General features: G+C 36.2%; 1 protein-coding gene across 1 annotated transcript in view; it reads left to right on the forward strand.

The window, feature by feature from the left end:
* The window catches only part of LOC120325076 (aspartyl/asparaginyl beta-hydroxylase-like), a 45,072-nt gene that overhangs the window by 6,061 nt on the left and 24,078 nt on the right, over window positions 1-14,933 (forward strand). Inside the window, exons 3-8 of the mRNA XM_039390390.1 lie at window positions 728-813; window positions 2,882-2,968; window positions 4,888-5,038; window positions 6,076-6,212; window positions 11,622-11,720; window positions 12,410-12,499. Coding sequence (XP_039246324.1) covers window positions 728-813; window positions 2,882-2,968; window positions 4,888-5,038; window positions 6,076-6,212; window positions 11,622-11,720; window positions 12,410-12,499 — 650 coding nt within the window. The remainder of the gene's footprint in view (window positions 1-727; window positions 814-2,881; window positions 2,969-4,887; window positions 5,039-6,075; window positions 6,213-11,621; window positions 11,721-12,409; window positions 12,500-14,933) is intronic.

Below are 14,933 nucleotides of genomic sequence, written 5' to 3' on the forward strand. Positions count from 1 at the left end.
TCTTCCTCATGTTGAGGTGGAACTTCCTGTGTTTTGCCATTTGCCTCTTATCCTGTTGTTAGGCACCTCTGAGAAGAGCCTGACTCCATCCTTCTTTGCACCCTCCCCTCAGGTACTTATAGACGTTGATTGATGAGATCCCCTCTCAGTCGTCTCTTCTGAAGGCTGAACAGGCTCAGGTCCCTCAGCCTTTCCTTGTAAGAGAGATACTCCAGTCCCTTAATCATCTTTGTTGCCCTCTGCTGGGCCTGCTCCGGGAGCTCCACATCTCTCTTGTACTAAGGAGCCCAGAACTGGACACAGCATTTCAGATGCAGCCTCACTAATTGCTCTAGGCAAAGAAGTAGACCTATATAGTCACAATATGGCCTGGTAATCATGTTTTTCATAATACCATAAAAATGTGGGAAAATAACAGTGCTCATTGTTCTTCCACACCAACTGAACCGTTTGGAAAAAAAAAATCCTTGACTGTTATGTGATGAAAGATTCTTTATCTAAAACTTGACTGCCAAGTCATTCAGTTTGAATGACTGAAGTTTACTTTTCCATATAGGAATTTTTGATTGTAATAAGTAAGAAATCAGTTTCTTTTCAGTGTAATTTGAAACTGCCTTACTTGGAAATCTTGCACTTTACCAGCACATACCCTAGTTAAGTGTTACTCCAGACAATTACTGTAAAATGCAAAAGAAGTAATGAACTGTGTGTTTTTTAAATCTTCTAGCTAAAAAGAAGAAACCAAAGCTCTTAAACAAGTTTGATAAGACCATTAAAGCTGAACTAGATGCTGCAGAAAAACTACGTAAAAAAGTAAGTTTGAATGTTTTACTCAGGACTGTAGGCAATGGACAAAAATGATAAAAACTTAGAAAAAGGGAGAATGCCTTTTAGATTATTTTTTGTGAAATTAACTTTTTAAAATTAAAAATTCAGTGCGTATTTGTCCTTCAAATTTAACTTCTGCTGGATATTTCATTTAAATTTTAAAGTCATAAGTGTATGTCTGTTCATGTATATTTGCTCACTGTTGACCTTGAAAATATTTAGCTTAACCATTAAATTTCTGCTTAAATTGATCACATGGAACAGGGTTAGTTCTGTCCTATCACTGCTGCCCATTTGAATTCTGAAGTCAACTCTTAACAGAGAACTTAATATGTGCATATTAATATGGATCTCTCAGTAAGTGTTCATATGCCTCGGGAGTGTTAGGTGCAGATCTTTGAAGCAGGTGTTTCTGTTGGGATTCTGTGTGTGTCCTGTGTGTGTCTCTGCTGCCGTACAGTTGCTTAGAGGACAAAGTAGATGTTCCTGCTTCTCACCAGTGGCAGCAAGACTTCTAACATCAGTCAGTCAGTCAGTTCAGGTAGTTCTGAATTTAATAACTTGACTGTGGAAAGCAAACAAACAAAAAAAAACCAACAGAAAGCAAGCTCTTCAGAACCCTTTATAGGTTCCAATTTTTTTCTTTTATTTGAGTATTTCAGAAAATAATACCTTCGCAAAGATACGAGATCCCTTTTCCAGAAGCGAGATGAGATAGCGAAGCAAGACTGTGGCTGTTAGAGATGAGATGCCTTAAGTCTTTAGAATGTAAATCTTGTGAAAACTCTGATATGCCTCACTGACAGTCCTAGTGCAGGTTTTTGTTGTACCCTGTTGTACCCTGGCTTTGAGATGGATGAGCAAAGAGATATGCTATTTTCAGTACAGTACAATAAAGACCATTTTAGTCACTGCAGATGAAGGATTATTCTTGATTTTCAGTATACTATGCCATTTTGACTTTATACTGCCATCTGTGCAGCCCTAGAGTTCTGGTAGGTCTGTGATTGGACTGGAGGGCTATTAGAGAGTACTGACCTCATGCTGCCACTGCTGTTCATCACTAGAAGCCTTCTTTACATGTTAGAATATAAAACCAAAAGGAATTTTCATGCTTCTTGTTACTTAAGCAATTGGTTAATCAGAGAAAGGCGTAGCAGAAATTTTTGCTGAGCCTATAGGGTCAGGTTGCTGACTCTCTTTTCATGCCTGTGTTTCTTGGTAAGTTACAGATAGTCATGTGTGTCATGTAGGAATCAGGATAAATTTAGTAATAAATCAGACGTGTAATATTTGAAGATAGCAAGGCAGTTGTGTGTAATAGCCCACTCATATATGTAAAGCTGTAAGAGCTGGAAGCTGCAGCAAGGTCTGTTGCCAAATATTGCCAAGCAGTGCTTAGCACCTGTTTAGCAGTGTGGCTGGTTCTTCTTGACTTCCATCCATACTTGCTGGTCAACATCCATCATGAGAATACCATAGTTACGTTTGGACTTTATGTGAGACAGGGAAGGGACACAGAGCACGTGTGAGGTCTCCTGGGGGACATTGTTAGGCAAAAGATTTGGAGGAAACAGGCATATACTATGGATGAGTCTACAATGTTTCCCCTGGAAGATCTGTAGTTACAATATTGTTCATCAAGACAGGTGTGTGGAGAGAAAATTTCCACGTATGCCTAGAGCTTTCTTCCTATTTTCTGTTATATTCATTTTGGACTTCGTTATTAGCAGTAGAATCTTTACTTTTTTGTATAGACAGGTTATTGTCATCTCAGCATTTTGTCCAGTCAACAAAGGGAAAGTGAGTAAAATAAAAAGATTTTTAATTTTAACCCTGGAAATTAGGTAATATTGTTTCATAAATAATGACAATAAATTTCTCTAAAATAAGAAGGCAATCCTAATGAAAGTATGAGTGAAAACTGTGATTCAGAGTGCATTGCTTATTTTATGTTTGTTTTTTTAACTGTGGTAACTAATGTCTTATTAGGTCCTTCATTCTCCAGCATTTTTATTAGATAGAATTGCTGATAAATATCTCTACTTTCCAGGGAAAAGTTGAAGAAGCTCTAAGGGCCTTTGAAGCACTAGTGAATCGATATCCACAAAGTCCTCGAGCAAGATATGGGAAAGCTCAGGTACTTAAAAAACAAACAAAAACCAATAAATGTTAAAAAAGCTAAAATAAACATTTTTTTACCAATAGAGTTATAAACCCCAGTCAGAATTAATTTGTAAATTTATGGAGGTTTTCTATGCAATCTGTCATATTGTATCTCTTTCAGTTCATTATCCTTCCCCAATTTACGTTGGCAGCTTTTGTGTAACTTTAGTCTAGTGGAAAGTATTGTAAATAACACAAAAATAAGATGTGCCCTGTAGATCTCATAAGAACTGTCAGGTGAATGGTAAGAGATAAATCCCAACTAATGGCCCAGTGCAGGAATAACAGGCAGAACTTAGCTGTTACATTCTGTTTGCTGTAACTGTTAAATCAACATGTCAGTCAGCTCTGGGATAAATGCTGCTTTTTGCTTAATGGGAAAGGGAAGAGGATTTGGAGTTTTTATGTAGAGAGTGTTAAAGGATAAAGGACACAAATTCTTAGGCAAGGAGGCTTAATTAGCTTTTTTTTTTGTGAAGAGAGTTGTGTTTCACGTGTTCCCCTTAAAAAAAAAAAAAAACAACCAGAATGCATCATAAAATAAACTCTGCATTCATAGTACTTTTGAACTGTGTTGGGATGTCTCAGAAGAGAATAAACTTTGAATTTTCATAAGTAGTAAGATAGTCCTATTTTTTACTCCTGCTAGGAGTAAAAAATGACTCCTTGAACTCATGTTAATCAAGATGAACGAAGTGAAGCCCTTGCTGTAGGAAGGAATTGTGCTGTTAGACAATTAATGAGGCACTTGAATTGGTGTCAAGCAGTTTTCAGTTGGTTAATAATAGTCATGCTAAATATCCAAAATACTGTCACACAAGCACTTGATGCACAGCAAAGCAAATCTTTGTCTTTGAAAAAAGGAAAGTCAAATTTCCTTGTGAATGTACATCAGAAAAAATAATTATTGTTTAAAACTGATTTCTGAAGGTGTCTGAAAGCTGCCTGATGAACTGTTTGGCTGGGTAACCATATTATTTGGTGTTTCACATACTCAATTGCAAAGCAACTCAAGGAAAAAAAATTAAAGGACAGAAGTGCAAAGAGATTTCAGGTACTTGCTACAGCATATGCAGAAAACACAGTTGAAGCAGTTTCTTTTGCTACATATGTGAATTTAAATAGACTAACAAGATCTTCTGCACCTGTAGTGCTTGCCATGCTCTGCAATTTGACTTAAGAAAGGGCATAAGCCAATAAATATAGATGTATTTGGGAAGAATGCATTAAACACATGAAAATGCATGCATTTATATAAACAATTTAAAGTAAACCTTTAAAAAATCTGCATTTGAGACATAATCTTACTTTTTCAGCTGTTGAAGCAGATTATGAAAATGCCTTACCACAGGTGAAATCAGTCATAGATTCTGTTGGGTTCACTGAAGCTGTAATTTCACTGTAGAGAGCTCATATATCCTTTGATCTGCTTCTGAATTTGATGAGCCTGTTTAAGTTTTGAAAGAGTTGTAGGGTAGATATTCTATCAATATATGCTAGAGGAAAGGCAAGTCCTAATTCATTTTCTAAGACAGAGTGTATATAAATTTGTCAGAATACATGAAAAAAATGTTTGTTGGTGTGTTTTGATCTGTGCTTTGCTGCCAGAGTGAGGCTTCTTATACAAATACCCCATAGGCAAAACTTAGCATTTCTTCCGTATTATTAAACAGATTGCCTCATTTATTTTTGAAAGTGGAAATTATGAATTCCACAAATATTAATCAAAAATCTGTGTTAATGTATGTTTTAGGTGCAAGTTTTCTCGTAATTCTGCTTTCAAACAGTTTTTAGGTAACAAGAACTAATGGTAATTCTAATGTGTCTTCCCGGTTATTTTTAAGACTAACGGATTATTATGTGTTCTAATTATGGTTTTGTGATTCTTTCTAGTCTGAAGATGACTTAGCTGAGAAAATGAGAAGCAATGAGATGCTGCAACAAGCTATCAACACCTATGATGAGGTGGTTAGTCTGCCAAATGTCCCTTCAGATCTGATAAAGCTGAGCTTGAAACGAGAAGCAGACAGGCAGCAGTTCCTCGGTAAGTTTTGAGGGTGGTGTAAAAATTATGGAAGTTATGTTAACAAGACTTTCAAGAGGTTACTAAGGACTTAAAATGCCAATTCTATTGAATTTTTGGTAGGACTTATCCTCCTAATGTCTTAAATGCTAGTGAAAAAAAAATATTTAAAATTTTTCTAGGGAACTAGTGTCTATAATTTGCCTGTATGATAACAGTGCCTGTAGAAAGCTGCAGTAGATGCTACGAGAAGATATGATGAGAGGTGGTCAAAAATTTTTATTAACCAAAAAAGAAGAAAGTCTTCTTTTTCTACTGAAGCTGAAGAAAATCAAGAGGAAATTAATGGCATAAGCAGAGTAAACATATTCAGAATAAACTTTCAGTAAACAGAGAAGAATGAAATTGATCTTGAGGATAACATCAGTTTAGATTGTAGGTTCTCAATTCTGTGATGTATGAGGAGTGCTGATTAGAATATGAGGCAGAAAAGAGTTCTGTTCCCATGGGTTGGATTTTTAATATCAACTTATTTTGTTCTTGCTGTTCCTTTGCAAGACCTCATCTAGGAAGCTGAGGAACATACTTAATTTTAAGCACATAAAGCATGATAAATTTCCATGATAAATAATGGAAATAGAGTAGAACTATTACTTAATGCTAGAAGTGCATTTAATTTCTTAATTAAGATTAAGTTTATTATTATATGTTTACTTAATTTTGTTGAGTGCTTTGATATCTGTTTACAATAAAGCAACCAAAGCTTAAATAATGTTACTGCTGCACTATAAAGGATTCTCCACAAGAGGCTACCATAACACTGCATGATATGTACTTGCAATGATTCCCTGAAATATTCCTGGTATTGCTACACCTCAGTAACAACCAAGCAGCTGAATGTGCTTCTACCTGCACAAGTTTTTTCAGCTTCTCCTTCTTGATCATTAGTGAAAGTGGAGCACTTGGCTCTGATTTGTGTTTTCTTAGATGTTGTGTAAATGTCTTGCTACTGTTACTCATATCTGCGGTTGTAATTAAGTCTTGTTCAATCAAATCAGGTCGCATGAGGGGTTCCCTGGTTACTCTACAGAAATTAGTTCAGCTGTTTCCCAGTGATACTTCATTCAAGAATGACCTTGGCGTTGGTTACCTCTTGATAGGAGATAACAGCAATGCTAAGAAAGTATATGAAGAGGTGAGTTTCCATTCCAGTAAAGTATAAATATTTGCATTCATATATTCATTCTAAAGATTGATTGATTTTAACTTTTTTAGTTGTTAAACATTTCACATGTGAAGTTTTGAAGGGTTAACATAGATACAATTTTTTTTCTAGTGCAATTATCTTCTAATTTTAATTCAGATTTCCTGGTACTCTTATGCTAAGCTTTTCCTCATTGACAGAGAAATGCAGATTTGTTTCATGTGCTTAATAATATTTGAAATCTTACACTTTCTGGTAGCCAGGTTTGGAATATATTGACAACACATGTAGGTGTGTTGTATGTAATGTGTAATGCATAGTACAAAAAAAATATCCAATCTGCAAGACAAAGAAAGCAGAAGCCAGTCTCTTTACAGGAACAGCATCTCTAACCATGCAATCGAGTAGTTCAGTACTCACACAGCTATTTAACCTTTGCTTTTTCATATTTTTGTAGGCTGCTTAAATTCTGTTTTTCTTTCACAATGTTTGTAGTGTGGACAATTCAGTGGATTTATATTCTTGCCTTATACTTATGGTTATTTGGCTGGGGAAACTTCACTGCCAGGAAGGGCCACTCTGCTCCTGTGATCTAGAAGCCCTGTCAACATCTGGAAACTCTCTGACAGATGTGGAGTCTGACATCACTGGTAGAGCACATCCTGTCTGCGCCTGACCAGAGAGTCTTGTTGGTGTTGGCACACTTATTGCGGGGCTTGTTTACTACAGGCCTGGTATGGTAATTGGCTGGTTATGTAGGCTGGAGAGGAGTCAGCATAGTTAGTACCACCTCCTGAGAATAAAGGCCCAGTTGTCCATCCCCCACATCTGGGAGTCTGAGGGGGTTCTTGTCTCTGGTAGTTTCTCAGAGAGAAGGATGACGTTCAACCACGTGGTTGGAAGCAGGAGTCAAAAGCTAGTAATACCATTTTTTTTCCTCGAGCTCCTCTGGTAGTCTCAGATGTTGCCAGAATAATGTTTACTTTGCTACTTTCGCTATTTTGTAGGTCCCTCCATAAAGCATGGCTGTTCGATAATTTTTGTCTTGCTGTCAAAGTTTCTCAGAGGATTGGAAATATCAGTTTTTAAAGATAGAATTTATTAACCAAACCTGCTACTCAAGCTGCAAGGAACTTGAGAAAATAAAGACATATTCCTTTTGGGCAAGATTTTCCTTTGCAGTTATTCAGTGTTTTGCTGCAAACAACTGCTAGAATTTCTCGATATCAATAATAACAGGAATTTTTATACATGGAAGAAGGTAATGACTTTGCTATGTAATTACTTTAATATTGAGTTTTATATATTTCAGAAGAGATGTATAGCGCTCTGATTAAGAACAGATATGCGAAATAAGAACTGGTGTGCTTTTAATATATTGTTTTCCATTCTTCTATGGACCTTATCCAGTGTAACTACTCTGTTTTGCAGTTCACTAACCACTGAAATAGAATAGCTCATAGTGGTGTTCTGCTCTTGTAAAAGAACAGCAAATAATTTTTTTAAATCATATGGTTTTGTCCATATTCTGGATATTCCTTAGGCTGAATTCCAACACATTAATATAAATTTGTTGTTGTAACTCAGGATACATTTACACTAAGGATTTTAAGAAATAATACAGAACCAAAGAAACAGGGAGAAGCTTGTGTACCTGCTTGCATTCTTGGTTCTACTGAAGGCTTCTTACATGATTTTGGGCAGATTTGTTAGGGGCTACCTGGTCTGCTCTGGAGTACTTCACTCAGCTGTTGCAATGCATATTTAGAAAGTGATGGGCATATGGCTTTCCTACCGTAGGTGCTCAGATTCTCTGCTCAGTCAGTAGAGAGACAGGCAAACTGTGAGTAGTGGTTCTGGGGGCCTCCATGAGACATCTTGCTCTTCCCATGATTTTTGAAAAATGTGGGAAACTTCTGTAGTGTGACTAAATCCTTCTTACTAGAGTAGGACGAATTAATCTTTTGATAGAAAAACGTAAAAGAGCACAAACAGGAGCATGAACTCAGTGCTGCACAGTGGATGCCTCCAATATTTATGAATTCTGGGTTCTGTTTCCCACTGTAAGGATGTTCATACATTTTATTCAAGTGTTCTTGAATGCAGAAAGCATGAGCACTTAAGAAGACAGAGCAGAGTTAAGGACACATCCTCCAGAGAACATACCCCTTTTTCAACTAATGTCTCAGCTCTTTGCTGATTCCCCTCTGGTTTTGTTCTTTTCTTCATGATTGCCTAGCTTTTTGTGTATGTGGTACTTGTTTCTGATGCTCAGGGAAATTCCCAAGTGGTTAAACACTCTTCTTTGCAGGAGAACTTAAACTCCAAGTTTCCTGGGAATCTGCTAGTTGGGAAAAGGTACCTTTGCTTCTTGCTGTAACGTTTCCATCTTAATTCAATGTTACCTGTCTGTGTTAAGCATGGACTGAGCACGTGCAACCAGCTGGACCCTTCAGATGCACCATTCCCTATGTGGGATCACAGTACATAACATTTCAGACCCTAGTTTGCATCATCTCCAAGGAATTGAATAGAAGCCAAAGGAATCCTAGTGGATGAAAGTTTTCTGCTTTTGCTTTACCTTTAATAGCCAGTTTACTTATTTTTCCATGCAATTCTTATTTTTCTTTCCAAATTTGCTACATCTTAGCAGCTTATTTTAAATGTCTTTAATACGTGTTCCTTCTTTTAGCTACAGAAACAATGCAGACAAACACTGAGCTTACGATCAAGAGATTTTTTTTCTTCCAGCTGTAGTGTGGTGTAATGTAACTTACCCAAAATACGCTTTTCTAGAATATGTTTGCCAGAGTTTTTGCTGAACCACAGATAGAAAATGGTGTCCAACTGGAGGGGATTTCAGTTTTGCCTCTAATGTTAAAGCATTTTCTTTTGAACATTACACTCAGGGACATGGAAGCATAATGTTAAAGGTAGTCCTAGTAGAATTCAGAGCTATTTTGATTTTCAAAGAAAACAACATTAAAAGTAGTCCTGGTAGAATTTGGAGCTATTTTTGTTTTCAAAGGTATACAGATTATAAAAAAATACAGCAGAAGAGAACTTTTTAGGACCAGTTACTCTGCTAATAGCACTTATTCTGCCTGCCATGCTGAGGCACATGTACATGGCTCAGTGCAGCATTATACAGACATGCATAAGCCAGCTCTGAGCTATTTCAGGTACCAAAACCAGAATATCCACATTAACACAGTACTCTGCCCTGGCTAATTAGCCATTGATAGCCCCAGAGGTTAATATCTATATTCGTGATTAATATTTAATGGACTGTGAGCAGTTTAGTAAAACTTATTTCTAAACATAATTAATATTGCATGGAGCAACAGCAACAGAGTAATACAATTTACATTAAATACTTCCAGTGTAATTTCTGCTGATTGTATCTCTTTGCTTCTCTTTAGGGGCTCTGAATGTAGATCATTCCTTAATGCAACTCGGCAGAGTTTAAATGAACCATAATACAGAAAATTCTATTCTGTCTTAATTAATCAGATAGCTTTATCCTATAGTTAAAGAAACTGTAACAAAATTATATGGCTAATAAATATTTCTGTCAATCATTTCATTTCACCCTGCAGGTACAGATTCTTGAATCAAAATAATTATACACAGAATGCTGAAAGACAAAAGCATAAGATGCGTAGGGTGGTAGTGTATTCTTATATTAGGGATCAAGTTCATCCTTGCTACAGCACTTTTTGCTAATAATGTCTCATATTATGGACTTCAGATAGATTGTTTGTTCCCTCATAGTAAGTAACTGTTTTCTACCAAAAGAACTGAAATCATGCTATTTTTAACTCATAACATTTTATGCCCACATTACTGTGATTTTGGTTTTTTTGCTTGGATGTATTTTGTATGTAATAAGGTTTGAGAAAAGAGAGAAGTTGGTCCAGAGAACTTGTTATGGTTTTGCTTGTAATTATTTTGATTGAAAAATGAGGTTAGACAGTGACTGGAAAAGGCAGAAGAAAATAACCGTAATGTATGAAGGCATTTTATCCATGACATAAGAAATGGATTTAGGCAAGAGAAATTGCTCATCTGTCCATTGTTGTGTATTTAGCAACTGTCTAGACATTCAGCGGGTATCAGCCTCTGTAATTCCACTGACTGTTGGGCTCTTGTGATGATCCTCACACTGAGGGTCTGTCGGGATAAAACTGTCCACCCTTATTTTAAGGAGAGAAGAAGTGTAAAAACAGATTAACTTGACCGTGTAATTGATAATCATATAGAGCTACAAGTTATATTGAATGTGTATATCATAGAAAGGCAGAGCTAGAAAGTAGATCAAGATGTTCTCTAATTTTCCCCTCTGGCTGAGGCAGACCAAATGCACTTAAATCATCGGTCTGGTGTTGGGGGTGCATGTTTGAGAACTCAGGCTGGACAGCTTCACACCTTCTTCCCCTGAAACATTGCCCCATACACTGATCCTTTTCAACAGCTGTCCCTGTACTTACAAACCTTTCCCTTGCACAGTCCCCATGAAATATCAATCTCTGGACATTTGCCCATGAGTTTTCCTTTTCTGCAAAATAAAGCCGGTTTGTAACTCTGATATTATCTGAATCTTGTTGAGGGTACAAAGTCTTTTAGCTTGATTTAGCATATTTGGTCTTGGTCAATGAGCGCAGCACACAACTCTACAAGAATAATTTATCCATGAACACCAAGTGTGAAAGCACATTGAGTCACTACTCACCTTCTTTCTTTTGGCCAGGGAAGTGCACACTGTTCCAGAGTGCTTCAGTTTGCCATTGTGCTGAGAATGTCCTTGGTGTTCCAGGGTTTGTATGTCCCCGTCACGTGATGCAGGTGTTACTTTACACCTTCTTTTTGTTACTTTACAGCTTCTTTTTAAATTGTAATCACTATGCTTCACAGCACAGTATGTTGTCTCTTGCAAAAACTAGTTTGCCACCAGTAGAAACCCATCTAATTTTAAACTATTTCAAGTATATTTCTATACTACACTTTCTGTAACTGTGCTGCAGATATTTTCAAGAGCAGCTGCTTTCCTTCAGATTAGTCAAACCTGGGATAAGTAACTTAAGTGTTAATGAATGGGTTTAATGCTGTAATGTATCATGCTGTATCTCAAGAGAGAGGATGGGAAAGAATGGACAACTGAAAAATAATTATTTCTGTTGGAATAATTTTACTTCTGAGACTTCAAAGTTTGAATTGTAAGAGATTTGTCTGGAGAAGCACAAAAGTGAACGGGGGAAAGAAAGTACAGACAAGCCAAGAGATAACTTGAGTCAGTAATGGAAGCAGATGTCATTGCATCACTAAATAATAGTGCTTGCACAGGTTTGTTAATTTGCATAGATCCATACAGGTATATTTTATTCATTTGTTCTCAAACAGGTTCTAAGTCTGGCTCCAAATGATGGCTTTGCCAAAGTACATTATGGCTTCATCCTGAAGGCAGAAAACAAGATAGCAGAGAGCATACCCTATCTACAGGTACTTTATCACCCACAGTAAATGTTTTACCAGAAAAAAAGTAGGATTGGGATGTATGAGATGTGTCAAACTAGAAGCATGCTAATTATGAATCACAGTTTAAGCTACTTATTGGAGTTATATTGCTGTATCCCTGCCTGTGAACTGGAACAAGGTTGTACATTGAGACTCCTCAATCCTTAAACATTGAGTATTTGTTTTATTAATGGTTTACCCAAAGTATGTGGCTCTGAACCTCAAATTGTTTTGAGGTTGGCAGTATGTTGCAAACCTAAGGTTCTTGAAAGATCCAGAGAAGGCTTGCAGCATATGCTTCTGAGTGTTTGAAAAGATATACTACAAAATAAAACCATAATTCAGCTTTCTAAAATGCTTGTGTATATGTTTATAGGGTCAGGGGCTAATGTCCATCTCTGAATACACCTCTGTCTTGGAGGGACTGAGGGGATAGGCCATGAGACTTGGAAAACTGATAACATTTCCCAATGACTTTTTACTGACTTACTGTATTCATTTAGCTTAGCTTAGGTTACCCTGGTGAGTATATTTTCTAGCTAATTTCATAGCCAGTCTCTTGCATAGAATTGACAGCCTGTTTACAGCAATCAAATGAACTCTTTTAGAAGTCCCATTGAAGTTTCACTTATACCTTTCATTTTTATTAATTTATTTTTTTACTTATTTATTAGGAAGGACTAGAGTCAGGTGACCCTGGCACAGATGATGGACGTTTTTATTTTCATCTGGGTGATGCCTTACAGAGAATGGGAGACAAAGAGGTACATATTTAGCACGTTCTTGCTTTAAAATCTAAATCTCTCAGGACTACAGTATCCAGAAAAACCTTTAATGATGGGATTAATATTGAAAACATTATTGGCCTATTGCAACAACAGTCCAATATGCAGAGGTCAAGATGATCAACAGAAAAAAATCTGTCATTGGCATAACAATACATACAATCTCTTATCATCCCTTACTTTAGAACTAACCTGAAGATTTGAAGCTTGCATGGGGCAGCCTGAACTGAGGGACTAAACATTTGTTTAAGATTTTAATTAATGCATTTTTAGAGTCTGTTTTCTCCTCCTGCCACTTACAACAAAGATTTTAACAAAAGTTGAAAAAAAACCTGTATACAAGTTCTCTCATACTCTGGTATGGGTGTATTTTATAAACTCTTCTTTTCCAAAATGACCTTGAGGACCAATGAGTATGTGATAAAAGAAGACATTGAGAGGACTGAATGTGTGGACTGAGTTATGGAATTGATCAGTAATTAAATTAGCAAATAGATCAGAAAAGCATCAATTTGTACAGCATAACTGTTACGTGCCCAAGAAAAACAAACATATGCCACTGGAAGCTGTAGGAGTTTCTAGTTTGTTTATTAAAAACCAAATTTTGTTTAAAAGCCAAATTTAAATGTATGAATTAGCACTACCGTCATAGTAGGGGAGCAAAGGGCCTTTTTTCAAGACTGTTATTAGTAATGAACATTACTTTGGGAATGAATTGAAAAACAACAAAAAACCACTGTTCAGGTTCCTAGGTGGGAAACATGAAAAGAATAGGCATTAAAAAGAATAGCAGAAATAGCTATGAAAATCACTGCTTTTTAATTACTTGTCTAGTAATGTCTGAAATATTAATATCTCTAAAATACTGTAAAAAATGCTGACCTCTTGATTATTGTGGCCCAGTCAATAGGTGGTTCTCCAATATGAACTATAGACAAGTGAGCTATGATGAAGCCCATGTATGTGATCCTTCTCAAGCCTAGTTCATCAAGTTAGGGTTTTTTTAATAATTCATGGAACTTTTATTACAATACCTAATGCATGTAGTAGATCTAAAACATTGAAATGTAACAATATCTGAATTTTAAGCTAGATTGCCTTCTCTGAAATACTCTTTCAATGAGTTGGGTTTTTTTGATCTAAATGTTTATTTACAAGTGAGAATTAGTTTTCCTCATTTTACTTAGAAACACATGCATATGATCACCTAGAGACACATGCACACAGTCTGCTTTCACGCTTTCTCTGTCTGACTCTGTCTCTTCTCAAATCCCTCTATGTTTCATTGGGATACTCTGAGTTGAATGGTTGAGCCTAGAATATCCCATTGTAGTGTTTGACTAAAGATACCACACAGATGTAATTAATGTAATCATCCCTAACCCCCAGATGTGTTAATGTGTTAATGTTTATGGAGTTAATGGTCAAGTCTGCTGTAGAAAAAGTTTAATTAATGACAAATTAATTTCTTGGGATAGAGCAGACTTCTAAATTTATCAGTGGAAGGTCCATTGTTAGGATAAATTTTTCTTACTGACCTTACTAGACTTGATGAATATCAAGATTTAATCCAGGAAACAGATCAATATTTAAGGAACATGTGAAACTGCTATCACTGAAGGTTTGCTGAAGGTAGATATTCATCTATTAGAGCTAAATTAGGAATTATGAATATGGTCTTGGTAAATGTTAGGGAAACAGTGTTGCATATGTCCTTTCCAACTAAAATTTGTTAAAATGCCAAATTGACTTAAAAAAAAAATTAAAACTGTGGAAGTTATTATAGAACAAAGTGCTGTTCACACAGAATACATAAAGCGAGTGCATCTCAAACAATTTCTGTCCTGGAGAAGAAGATACACTGTTGTAACTCTCTTGAATAATACTGTGGTCATTATTTAGTCTTTCCACTGTGAAAACCTGCATGAGAAAAGAAAGGTTCCTCACAGAATCTCAGGAATGAAAAGATGAGCAAGGCAGCCTAACCCAACTCCATTCTACCAAAGGCAACCTCCATAGAAAATTCTTCTAATAGATAAATATTAACAGTATTATACATTGTGATTATAGCTGATATATCTTGAAGAGCAGCAACTTTCATACGCAACAAGTAATTCATTCCCCTTATTATTTGGGCTAACTCCAGACATTGCAAATGAATGCAGGCAGTCAGCGTGAACAATTTATTGATATCCCACCACTATTACAATTTACATCTTGGGGAACAGATGTTATAAATCTTAATGCTTCCATTTCAGAGATTTAACCAAGATCGCGTCACAATTTAAAGATACACTGTGTGTTACCCACAGGTAACAATATTTTTTTGACCCATGCACAATTTTACTGAGCTTCCCTAGGGAAAAAAAGATGACACCTTATATATGATCTGCTGTTATTCTGTTAATCCATA

Source organism: Pipra filicauda, unplaced genomic scaffold, assembly GCF_003945595.2.
Source record: "Pipra filicauda isolate LSUMZ 115617 unplaced genomic scaffold, ASM394559v2 scaffold81_size6448238_pilon, whole genome shotgun sequence".
Lineage (NCBI taxonomy): Eukaryota > Metazoa > Chordata > Aves > Passeriformes > Pipridae > Pipra > Pipra filicauda.